At 44.3% G+C, this 12,860-nt stretch overlaps 1 protein-coding gene across 3 annotated transcripts; it reads left to right on the forward strand.

Moving 5' to 3' along the window:
- The first annotated feature begins 2,444 nt into the window (after window positions 1-2,444).
- LOC125510076 (uncharacterized) lies at window positions 2,445-11,682 on the forward strand. 3 transcript variants are annotated; one of them, XM_087521420.1, is made up of 12 exons: window positions 2,445-2,687; window positions 2,755-4,203; window positions 4,293-4,372; window positions 4,812-4,999; window positions 6,700-7,693; window positions 7,777-7,904; window positions 8,374-8,568; window positions 8,644-8,714; window positions 8,913-9,061; window positions 9,159-10,157; window positions 10,271-10,324; window positions 10,459-11,682. In XM_087521420.1, the coding sequence occupies exons 2-12, from the start codon at window positions 2,801-2,803 to the stop codon at window positions 11,427-11,429; spliced, it is 5,232 nt and encodes a 1,743-aa protein (XP_087377546.1). In that variant the 5' UTR covers window positions 2,445-2,687; window positions 2,755-2,800; the 3' UTR covers window positions 11,430-11,682. The 3 variants fall into 3 exon arrangements, with proteins under 3 accessions (XP_087377546.1, XP_087377545.1, XP_048531127.1); XM_087521419.1 differs by having other exon boundaries at window positions 2,770-4,203; XM_048675170.2 differs by having other exon boundaries at window positions 2,446-4,203; window positions 8,374-8,433; window positions 8,518-8,568.
- The last annotated feature ends 1,178 nt before the right edge of the window (window positions 11,683-12,860 follow it).

The raw sequence follows: 12,860 nt of genomic DNA on the forward strand, positions 1-12,860 counted from the left end.
TGCCTTTGCGCATGGTGGTGTACTCCCTCCGTTCGGTAAAAATGTACGTTTGGCTCTCAAATTTGTCCACAAAAAAGTGTACTTTTATCTTTCCAATTATTTCTAATGCATTTTCAACTAGAAAAAAAATGCTTCTCTCCCATCACCCGGTAATCAAGACCATTTACATTTTAGACATGGTCTCCTTAATTTCTGCATGCAATTAGCTTATTGGGGGTCGGATAATTAAAGAGAAGAAATATGGTGGCTTGCACCTTTCCAATGCATTTTTTACTTCATTCTATAATTTGTTCTGGAAATTTTTATATGTACAATTTTCACTGGACGGAGGGAGTACATATTTTTGCGCCAAAGTGTGTATTGGCGTGTGCGTGTGTGTGTGCTGGAGTGTGTTGGTGTGTGTGCGCGTTGGTGTGTATGGGGGAATGACTAGTGTAAAAGCAGCACCTAGTGTGCAAAAATAGAAAAACTCAATGACATCCGTTGGATCCTGAATGGATGTCTCAGATTCAAAGCATGGTAATTGGCGAAGCTTCTTGTTTATAATTTATGATTTATGAAACCCACTTGACTAACAGTTATGTATAAACTGATCCATCCACCATGTCTCTCAAGTTGGATCCGAGGCACTCATTCAACATTCGATGGATGTCGTTGCCTACATGCTAAGTGTTGCTTTTATGTTATGAGTGCAGAATAATTGAATTCACATTTTATAGTTGGAACAATGCAGTTTCTACATAATTTGTGAGCAAAATTTTGTCTTTTTTCATTTTATTTCTTCTTTTTAGGGTAACACCAATAACCCTAATTCACTTTTACCTTAGAATAACTTCTGTTTTTTGTTTTTGATTTGATGATGCTTTTAGTTTATGATTATGCATAATGGAACTAATAAGTTGATTGTGGGTATCGTACATTTGCTTTCCGTAATTTTGACCAATGCATGACTACATACGTGAATTAACAATAGACATTATATACATACTTTTTTTTTGTAAAAAAGATTGTGAAAGTCCGCATGTGTAGTAAAAGAAAAACCAGTAACACATATAGCAACGAAAAAGTGACTTACACAAAAAAACTGACCTAGCACAAAAAATGGATTACACAAAAAATGTGACTTGTACATACAAAATAATTCATTCGACTTACAATGGGCCAATTCTTTTCCCCCCAAAAAAACTAGCCCAACAATCGCTCCTTTTTTTTAGCAAAATCACTAATTAAGAGTACTCGTTGCAAAGAACACTTCATTTTCCCAGGTCGCGACAAGTGACGCATATGCAGCGCGCCACTTGTCGCAACCTGAGAGTTTTTCCTTTTTTCATAGATCCGTTTATTCAAAACGCTTTATCTTTTAAACCGTGCGTCCAAATCTCGAACCGTTTTTATCATTGGATTCCTTGCGTCGAGATCTTCAAAACTAGATCCCATATTGATAGGTTTTGATGAACTTTTTTTATGAAAAAAACAGATGAAAAAACCGGGCGAAAAAATTGAACCGGGAGCACAATTTTTTCCCTTTCCGAAAGTGGCACATCCGTGCCTCTCGCGAAATCACACCCGTGCCTCTCGTGGAAGCAAAACCGTGACTCTCGTGGAATGAAAAAACAAACAGAAAACACGTTTTTTTTCGTTTCCGAGAGGCACGGCCGTGACTCTCGCGAAAGCACAACCGTGCCTCTTGCGGAAGCAAAACCGTGAATCTCACGAAAAAAAATAGAAAACACGTATTTTTCCCTTTTTGAGAGGCACGGCCGTGACTCTCGCGAAAGCACAACCGTGCCTCTCGCGGAAGCAAAACCGTGACTCTCGCGAAAAAAAACAAAAAATGTGTTTTATTTTTCCCTTTTCAAGAGGCACAGCCGTGACTCTCACGAAAGCACAACTGTGCCTCTCGCGAAAGCAAAACCGTGACTCTCGCGAAAAAAAAGAAAATTTGTTTTTTCCCGTTTCCGAAAGGCACGGCCGTGACTCTCACTAAAGCACAACCGTGCCTCTCAGGAAAAAAACCTTGACTTTCGCGAAAGAAAAGAAAAAGAAAACACGTTTTTTTGAAAAAAAATTGATCAAAAAGTTAAGAAAGACTGAGGGAAAACCAAAACGTCGAAAAAAGCGTTTAAAAAGCCAAAAACGCGTGCGAAAAAATAAAAAAATAAAATCCGAAGGGAGCGTCTAGAACACGACACGTGGCAAATAGCTGAGAGCGCGCCAAGTGGCGTTGATCGTTGCGGGGCTCTCAAAGGAGCACTCGTTAACTAGTTGCTCTTTTTTTTATCCGTGTTCATGTCCAACCCGGTGGACACAGCCCTCTCGTCCCCAGGCCCAACCGACACCAAAACTCCACGCAGCCCGGCCCGGCCCAGCACCGTACAGGAAGAGTCCGTGGCACTTCCTCTCCCACGCCACGGCTCCCCTCACGCCGAGCGTACCCTACCCTACCCCCCAACTCCAATCCAAAACCGATGCGGCTCCAAAATCCTCCTTCCTATAGTCGTCTCGCCGCAACCGCCGCCGTGCCCTAGAGCTGCCGCCGTTTGCCGCTCCCCGCTCGCCGCCGACGCCGCAGGCCCCCCAAACCCCCGCCGCGGCCTCTCGCGCGCGTCGCCGCCGTCCCCGCCCCACCTCGTCGGCCCCCCGCGCCGCCCCCGCCCTCCCCGCGTCCTCGGGCATTGATTTCCGAGGTACGAGCTCCCTCGGTCTGGTTATCCGGCGGTTGGCCGCTTCAATCCCGGGCTAACCCCGACGAAGTCTGCGTGCGTCCAGGCCCGTCCCTGTCCCCGGCGCAGCGGAGGCCATGCCGACCACCCCGGACATCGTGCTGGAGGGCGACGGCGGCGGAGGGGCCGAGAAGCCTGAGGAGGACGCCCAGGCCGCTGGAGACGACGTGGCGGCGGGGGAGACTGTGGGTGTTGCTGACGACTCTGATCCGGCTGATGAGAAGCCCGAGGAGGGCGCTGGCGGCGCTGGGTTGCAGTCGAATGAGGAGGGCGCTGACGCTGTGGATGATCCCGCAGGCCTGGGTGCTTCCCTGGCTGATGTCGGTTCCGACCAGACTAGTCAGGGGATTCATGATGGTGCTGACGAGGCTGATCAATTTGGACTCGGTGCACAAGACGATGCTCCTCTTATTGTGGATAGTGATATCGCGGTTAGTGATTATGGGGTGGATGCTCAGGATGAGGACGGGGCGCCAATGGATGCGGTTGCTGCAACCGAGTTAATTGATAGGGATGCAGAGCTTGTCAAAGAAGACGATGATGTTGCAGAGGAGGGCACAGAGGTGGATACACATCCCTCAACTGGAAATGACGATGGAGAGGAAGCGGTTGCAGCAGCAATGGATGCTCAGGATGAGGGGAGGCAGATGGATGCAGTTTCCATCAGTAGAGATGTCGATGAGGAGAAAGCTGCCGGTGCGGTTGGTGTTAATGCCACAGGTGAGGACATACAGGTGGATGCAGTTGACCCGACTGTAGTTGATAGTCAGGAAAAGGAGATCTCTTCAGCTGGTGATGATGGTGCAGGTGAGAAGGGCACGGCTGGAGTTGAGGGTGAAAAAGATGTCACGGCTGCCCAAAATGTTGCTGAAGAAGCTGAACTCGACATGATTGATAATGTTGTTGCAGAGGAGGTCACAGAGATGGATATTCTTGCCTCAACTGGAAATGGCAATGAGGATGAAGGGATCGTAACAGCTGGTGATGCTTCTGCAGATGCGGGGACGTCGATGCATGCAGTTTCCATCAATAGAGATGTCAATGAGGAGAAATGTACCGATGCAGCTGGTGTTGGTTCCACAGATGAGGACATGCAGGTAGATGAAGGCGGAGATCAGGAAAAAGAGGCTGGTGATGATGTTGCAGATGAGGAGGGTGTTGAAAAACATGTGGTTACTATGACTGGAGAAGATGAAGAAGATGATATGGCTGAGCAAAACATCGCTGAAGAGGCTGACAGTGTTCCGGAAGAAGTTGACTTGGCTGGTGATGTACCTGAAGAAGAGGATGTGCAGATATATGAGGATGACGATGATGACGAACCTCCACCGTTGGCACGAAGAGGTGTAGGGCGCCCAAAACGAGGTCGTGCATCTTCGAAGGCTCAGGCTGTGGTGAAGCCATCTGTTAAAAGGAAGGATGAGGAGGAGGTGTGCTTCATTTGCTTTGATGGTGGTGAACTTGTGATTTGTGATCGTAGGTTTGTGCGACAGCTATGTTATTTTTCATTTGCCATTAAAAAATACACAACTATGTTACAGCTGTTGACTGCTCATTTTGTGTCCTCAGGTTTTGTCCCAAGGCTTATCATCCTTCTTGTATTAATCGGGATGACGATTTCTTCAAGTCAAAGGGCCAATGGACTTGTGGTATGTGTGATGATCTTCAGTTTGAATCCTTCCGAGTGCTCTTAAATAGTTGCATTTCAACTTTGTGGATATTGCATATTACAACCATGAATCATCCCAAATCCATGTTTTTCAGGAGGAATTTTTTGCAACGGACCTCCTTGCTTACAATTCCTTTGTTGGGATTGTCACATAATTTTCCTGTTTGATATATCTGATTTAGAAAATTTGTTATTTGTCCGTGACTGAAATTAGCTGCATCCCTTTTGTTGCATGGTCTTTTTCTATCTGTTTCCATGCATGTATTAGGAAATACTCACAATGATACATGAGTTTACCTCTAATAATCATAATGATTTTTTTTGTAAAGGTAGACAATGACTAGTATTGATGCTCAGCCTACATATAAAATCTCCAGAATTCTTATTTTTGATTCCATTTACTTTGCGTAATTTGTCAGGGTGGCACATTTGTAGCAACTGTCAGAAGCCTGCTCGCCAAATGTGTTACACATGTACCTTCTCGTTATGTAAAGCGTGCATTAAAGAGACAAACTTCATCTCTGTCAGAGGAACTAAAGGCTTCTGTGAGACATGCCTGAATACTGTGATGCTGATAGAGAACAAAGAGGAGGCAACTGAGCAAATGGTAACCCTTTTACCTCACTCTTAGCTTCCCTAGTCTAATATTTTCTTTGAGTTTAGTAACTTGGTTTCATCTAATGTCTTGTTTTTTATATATTTTTTTGTTTTCTGTTATGGCATTGAGGAGCTCATTAGTGCTGTGGGATTCTTGTTCCTATGATAGGTCTGATCCTAGAAAGATTGCAAGCTTGATGCTCATTCTTTAGATGTCTGCATAATTTAAGCATACATATTGACATGTGATCTATCTTTGATTTTGTAAAATCAAGTGGGTGAACCTAACTTGTATGCAACTGAACATGTACGGTGTACCAATAACTATTGTTCTGTATTATTGTGCTAGAACTTGGTATACTGCATTCATGAAATGTTTGAATGTTTTTTTGCATGCAATTTCTGCATTAGCATTCAGACCTGTCATGGCTTCAAATCATTTAATTTTGTTGTTTTTTGCATTGGACGGTAATTATTTTCCCGTGCTGCCATAATTGGGTGGTCTGCTTTAAAAACTATTGAGGTGCATCCGCGGATAAGCTGCAGGATAACAAATGAAACCCTACTTATGGGTGCACCTCTGATCATTATTGAGGTCACAAGGCACACGCAGAACACGAACTTGCCCCATGGAAGCAAGATTATGGAAGAAGTGATATAAATTATGAATAATGAACGGGCTGTTGACATTTACATGGCATGTACATTGTACCAGTAAACAACCGTTGCTTTGGAGTAGGGTCATTGCAGGTTTTGAAGTACTTGCCGGCCCAGCTAGCTTTGATGACATTGTTAGCCACTTATGGTACTTGGTCTCCGCACTCTAGTGGGAAACCATGCTTTATCGTTTGGAGGATCACGTCCAAGGTTATCACCTAGACAGTAACCAGAGGTTGCGCACCTGGTATATTCGCAGTCTGCTTTGGTGTAGGCAATGAGAGCGTTGGTCAACAAGGCTCTGAGCTGGAGGGCATGATAAAGTTGCCCTTGGGGTATGAAATCACCTAGACAGTAAACCAGAGGTTGCACACCTGGTATGTGTCCAGTCTGCTTCGGTGTAGGCAATGAGAGCGTTGGTCAACAAGGCTGTGAGCTGGAGGACATGATAAAGTGCGCTCTTGAGGTATGAAATCACCTGCTTGGCGAGGGGGAGGTGCTGCTCGCATGGGTCGTGCATATGCAAGCATACTTGTTTCATGGCATATGCTATATCGGTCCTCTTGAACTTGTAGATGCTGTAGTGTGCCACTGGATCCGCAACAGGAGGGCCTGCTGGGAGAAGATTCTGGCGGGTAGACAACAGTATTTAGAAGATTACAACTATCCATATTCCTAATCCACGGTTGTGATGTTGGCTAGGGGACTAAATACATACGGGAACACCCATGTTGAGAAAACAATGGCATGTTGCACAAATGACCTATTCTGTTTCAAATGCTGATTAATCATCTGTCCATTCTTATATTCCAGTTAGACTTAGGATGCCGGGAAGCTTTTGGTTGGTTAGTCTATGTTTAGCTTCTGCTTGTTCTTTCCTTCTGCTTTGTTGTCATGACATGTCCATTTAACTTAGTATTGCTGCAAATTGCTTGTAAGATGTCTTCTTTTCCTGCTGACCAGTTGTCATGTCAGCAACTTTACATGCATGAAATGATCTATTAATGTTTCTCTGGTGCTCATACTTTCTACTTATACGACTGCACTTAACAGGATGTAGATTTTGATGACAAAGATAGCTGGTGGTCTTTGTTCAAGGATTATTGGCTGAATTTGAAAGAGAAGTTACCATTGCCATATGCAGAAGTATCAGCCGCTAGGCGTCTAAATAATAGATCTCATCTTAGTGAACTACCTGAAGCTAATGATGAAGAGGAGGCTAATTCAGACAGTTCACCAAAAACGAGGGGAAAGAAGCGATTAAAGCGTGCTGCTGACGAGGACAGCTCCAAAGGGAAAGGCACCACTCGTAAATATACTAAACAAGGCTCAGTTAGCCGTGATGCTAAGCCTAAGAAGCCTAGAGGTGCAAAGGCTAGACAACTGTCAAAGCGTGCTTCAAGCAGTGATCATGGACCAAAAGAATCTGAAAGTGTGGGGACATCGACATCCTCAGCTGAGGATACTAGTTGGGCCTCAAAGGAGCTCTTGGATTTTGTTGCACATATGAGGAATGGTGACAAATCAGTGCTATCTCAGTATGAAGTTCAACGCCTTGTACTTGAGTATATTGCACGTGAAAATCTGCGGGATCCTCGCGGGAAAAGCATGATAGTTTGTGATTCTTGGCTCCAAAGTCTCTCTGGGAAAGAACGTGTTGGGCATTTTGAAATGCTGAAGCTTCTTGAATCTCATTTTCCTTTGGTTGAGGTCTCACCAGCTGATATCGATGGCAACCATGGTGGTGTTGTAGACCCTGATCCTAGCCAGGACGCTGATGGTAACAGTGAAGCATCAGTTGTGATGAGTTCAGAAAAAAGAAGGAAATCACGGAAGTATGATCACAGAGCTCTGCAAACGAACCTTGATGACTTTGCCGCGATAGACAACCATAATATCGGCTTGATATACCTGCGTCGCAACCTAATGGAAGAGTTGATAGGTGATGCTGACACATTTAATGAGAAGGTTCTTGGAGCATTTGTGAGAATACGTATATCTGGTACAGGTCAAAGGCAAGACATCTATCGACTTGTGCAGATTGTCGGTAAGATGGTACACTTTCACAACAGTTGTCAGATTCAGCTCTTCATGGGTCTGATTGCTGAATTTTTCTTTATTTGTGCGCAGGGACTGGAACAGCTGTTGAGAAGTATAAATGTGGGAAAAAGGCAACTGACATAACATTAGAGATACTAAACTTGGACAAGAAAGAGGTTATTACTATTGACATAACCTCAAATCAAGAATTCACTGAGGTATTTTCTTTACTCAATAGGAATATGATAGTCCTACTCAATAGGAAATCCATATTTGGTTTTATAGTTCTCTTCTGTACTGAATTACTCCCTCCATTACAATGAATAAGGCGCGCACATTCCAAAATTGAACTTTGACCATAAATTAGACCAACTAAATGTTGGTTATGCATGACAAAAATTATATCCTTGAATTCGTATTCGCAAGAAGTTTTCAGTGGTAAATTGTTAAGTCACAAAAATATATATTATATTGGTCTAATTTATGGTCAAAGTTTGATTTTGGGATGTGTGCGCGCCTTATTCATTGGAATGGAGTAAATATTGGTTTAAGTTACTGTAACTTTGTATACTGTTAGTAAGTGATTGGTGCTGACGTAACCGACCTTTTACTATAATGATATAAGCAATGCGCTTATTCAGTAGATGTATTTGCATTTGCTGATTGCTATCATTGTTCTTGTTGTAGGAGGAATGCAAACGTTTACGGCAAAGCATAAAGTGTGGATTCATTTCAAGACTGACGGTGGTAATGTTATTGTTATTACATACTATTATGTTGTGTTTGTGTTACGGTGCACTGTTTTTCTATTGTAACCATCCCATCTTCCAGGGAGAGATTCAGGAGAAGGCAAGGGTTCTCCAGTCTGTGAAAGTCAATGATGTAAGCAACTAGTATTTCCAGTCAACCATTTCTATTTCATTTGTTTATTCATGAATGGCATTTGGATCGTTGCAGTGGATTGAAAGTGAAAAGATGCGTCTTGCGCATCTTCGTGACCGTGCCAGCGATATGGGCCATAGGAAAGAATATCCTTTTTGACATTATTTGATCAATCAATATTTAGTTGTTTCTGTAGATCATGATTCAAGATTATGGTCATATTTCTCCTCTCTTTCTTCTGGTTGTTTGTTTGTTTGTATTTTGAGTTTAGTTTTTTCTGCAATGAGGATGCATATCTTTCTGTTGTATGATAATTTAGCTTGCATGCCTTGACCAGTATTTACGCTTAGAGAATGTGTAGAGAAGCTGAAGCTTCTAAGTACTCCAGAGGAGCGTGCTCGTAGGCTAAAGGAAGAACCTGAAATACATGCTGACCCCGCCATGGATCCGAATTATGAATCTCCAGAAGAACCAGAGGAGGATGCTGAGAGAAGTACTTAACTTGATTTTGCTTTGTTCTGCCGTAATTTCTTTTCCTGATTCAAATTTCTTATGAGTCTGACATCGACTTCCATTCTTCTTTTATACAGGTAGCTTCAGTAGGCCGAGAGGTTCTTTCTCTAGGAAAGATATCAATCCAGTGTCTCCTGGTAAAGGAGAGGGTAGGAACGCTGCACGAGATTCAAGAACTAACTGGGAGTCAAACCGAAACACATGGTCAAGTACACAATTGGAATCGCCTCATGGACGGAGATCTACATTTTCTTCTCATGGTGAAAGTGCTGGTTACACAGGTAAATCAGAGAGTCCAAACGTCAGTACACAAAAAGTTAATGTGGAAGCCACGGCAGCTAATACTCCACATGGGCCATCTGTTATCTCATCTCAAACTCTAACGGCTAATTTAATGTCGCCAACGCCAGCATCACAGTCAACAGTCAATGAGTCTGAAAAGATATGGCAGTACATGGACCCCTCTAATAAAATCCAAGGCCCCTTTTCAATAGTTCAGCTGCGCAAATGGAACAGCAGTGGGTACTTCCCTCATAATTTGAAAATATGGAAGTCTAATGAGAAGCAGGAGGACTCAATATTGTTGCCTGATGCTTTGGCTGGGAAGTTTGAGAAAGACCTGCCTCCGTGGGAACCACCACTTGGTAGCTCTTCTCAAACGGACAGAGGTTACTTGAGAAGCAGCTCAGATGTAGGTGCTAGACCCTCTGGTGACTCCCTTGTGGAAAGGACAAAAACCGGTGAACATATTTCAAAATCAGCAGTTTTAAATAAGTCACAGTCTTTCCCGGATACAACAAATCCTGGAACAACTGTGATCCAGCCTGGCGCACAAAGTTATTATGGTACGCAGAATCCTCAGGCAGCTTTTGCAAGCCAACAATCTCTCATTGAAAGTTGGAATGCATCCTCAAGTCAGTTTGGTGCTGCAGTAAATCCTATGGCACTTCCTCAGCCAACCATAGGAGGAGGCTTTTCAGGGCAGAATAATGCGGTTGCAGGAAATGTAGGTCAGCTGACTCCTGTACCAGCTCCTGCAACAGTGGGCACAGAAATAGTTAATTCGCAGTCTTCAGGTGATGGTATTTCCCTTTGCATGGTTTATATGCTTCAAAAATTTGGTTGAAATTTGGAATTTGTAGTACATATGTATTTTAGTTTGATGTATATTATTTCTTTCTCCTTGCAGATCGTGGACTAGCTCAGCCCGGAGCTGCGCCATCAAACACTCAGCAATTTGAAGGTAGCTCATTGCTTGCAACAGTTCTAATGCAAAGTCTCAGGGGTTTTCAATCTTAAACATCTCTTGTTGCTCCTTGTGAATTATGGTTTTTGAGTGTAAACCTACCTAACGTCGTTATTATGGATCACCTGCAGATGCAAGGAACCAATCAACCGACGCCTCCAACACGACACAGCTGATGACACATGCACAAGTGGCAAACACATCTGGCCAAGCTCAGGGGGCTGGAAATACGAACTGGGGATCCACACTTCAGAGTAATGCAAACATGGCCTGGGGAATGATGGGACAGACTAATATGAACATGCCCTGGCCAGCACAAGGTGCCGCCAGCTACAACATGGGTATGACCATGCCAACACAGCAAAATGCAGTCCAAAACATGGGCTGGGTCACACCAAATCCAGGAAACACCAACTTGAATATGGCGTGGGCTACAAATCAAGGCCAAGGGACTCCAAATGCAGCTGCTATGATGGGAGCTCAGATGCAAGGAGTTGCGATGGCCCCTTGGGGCGGTGCCATTGCGCAAGGAAATGCAAATTCTTATCCTGGTTGGGTGCCCCAAGTTGGAAACGCAAGTCAAAATGCCGGTGGCTGGAGTGCTCCTCCGCAGGGAAATTCAGGTCCTAACCCTGTAAATGGCACAGGCCAGGGGAATAATAACGTGAACTGGAATTCACCAAGTGGGAACCCGACATGGAACAACCAGCAGGATTTTAATGGTGGTGGCTCGCGTGGGAGGTCATGGAGGCCTCAGTCTGGGGGTCGGGGGTCACGGCCGCCGTGCCATGTCTTCCAGAGGTCTGGTCGCTGCAACAAAGAGCATTGCTCCTATTCCCATACGCCAGGAGACGAGGGATATTCACAGAGAAACGATCGCCACTTTGATAGGCGGCCTTCGAGCAACGAGAGACCTCAGCATGACAGGCGGCCTTCGAGCAACGAGAGACCTCAGCATGACAGGCAAAACGATAAACATTTTGATCGTCAAGTGTCAGGCAGCGAGAGGCAGCAGGATAGGCCCAACAGCAGGCAGAGCGGCTGGGATGGCTGGGATAACGGTGGGAAGGCTGATAGGTCAGAATCAAAAGAGGGGCAGTAGAACCATGGGGACTTCTTCTTCTGGTCCGTTCTCCTGTTTTGTTGTATATGCAGTAGCTAGCCTGCGTGTTTCTGAACCTACCTACCTGATGCGCTGTAGCGATTAGCATCCTGCCCAAACTGTCATGTGGTAGAAGAATTGTAGCTTAAAGCATCATGTGCATCCTACTCTTGTGTTTTCTTTCTTGCCTTGGAACCAAACCAATACATTTTCTGAATAAATCCTGATGTCGGAGATGCAAGGGCTTGAGGTAGGTCCTGTTGTAATGTTGCTTGAGCTGCTGCTGCTGTGTCTGTATGCATTCTCGTTGGGTGTCAGGTGTTGTTTATGCGTGAAGGTTTGCTTCTGTGGAACTTTGCTTGATCTGTTTAGCTAGTTTGCCTTGCACAAAGATCTCGCGGGCTTGGTTTTTACTGCAAATATAGTAGATTGTGCCATTCCCCTCTAATTTTTGTTTGCTTTTGCTTGACCTGTTTAAATTCTGCAAGGTGTCTGTGGGGTTGGATAATTCTGGTGGCACTCTTTGGGGGTATTTTGAGGTGCGTTCCTTGATCTTGGGTCGTGCATGTTGTTTTTGAAGGATGTTTGGTGAGAAGGCCAAGTGAAGATTCCCCAGTTTATACTCCTTTGCCCATGATCCAGGCACGTCCATGCAACCTGCGCTTCAAGAGGGCCCCTTTCTGAATTGGCCTTTGAAGAGTTGCATCAGGTGCTCTGTGTTACTTGATGGCTTCCGTGGAAGCATCAAGTTTACTCAGCTGACATGTTGATCCAATCTTGCCAAAGATTTGAAAGAGCAGACATGCCACTGAAACAAAAAAGATTTTGCTCAGTTACCACTGATGGACAAATTGAAAGAGAAGACATGAGCGATTATGTGGCCAATATGGCGTTGGGCACATAGTGGTTGCCCTAAGAGACTTGATTCTTCCAGACATTGGCCCTAACCGTGCTTCGCGCTCTTCTAGTGTGTTGGATCATCTAGGTTTTTTTAGTGCCTTTTGCTTATAGTTCTAGGTCTATTGCTAAAGTGACCCGGCTTCTGGCGGTCACGTTGGCTCAAATCTTTGCTAGATCCAAAACTGTGCCCTGTTTTTCGGAGATGATTATATGAGCATTTGAAAAATAAGAAATGCCTTCAGTTTTCAGCAAAAAAGGGTCCATTGTAGCTGCCCTGGGAGGCTCTCTTCATTGCTGACCCTTAATCTTGAGACCCATCGTACCAAGGCCTCCAAGAAGCAAGCTCTCTGTCTTTGGTGCTCTTCTTTGTAATTTCCCTTTTAGCTGCTTGTCTTTTTAGTGTAGTATGCTCGGACCACCTTCTCTTCGATATTGTGACCATGTAATCTTGAAAACATTGTGTTCGGACTGTGGTCCCTGTTTTCTGCATTTTCATTTAATACAAAATACTGTGGGAGTTTCAAAAAAAAA

Source organism: Triticum urartu, chromosome 5A (genome assembly GCF_056163025.1).
Source record: "Triticum urartu cultivar PI428250 chromosome 5A, HENAU_Tu73, whole genome shotgun sequence".
NCBI lineage: Eukaryota > Viridiplantae > Streptophyta > Magnoliopsida > Poales > Poaceae > Triticum > Triticum urartu.

Coding starts and splice junctions, on each gene's coding strand:
- LOC125510076 (XM_087521420.1), top strand. CDS start 2,801: ATGCCGACCACCCCGGACATCGTGCTGGAGGGCGACGGCGGCGGAGGG. Junction 8,569..8,643: donor AGTCTGTGAAAGTCAATGAT/GTAAGCAACTAG, acceptor GGATCGTTGCAG/TGGATTGAAAGTGAAAAGAT. Junction 8,715..8,912: donor GATATGGGCCATAGGAAAGA/ATATCCTTTTTG, acceptor ACCAGTATTTAC/GCTTAGAGAATGTGTAGAGA.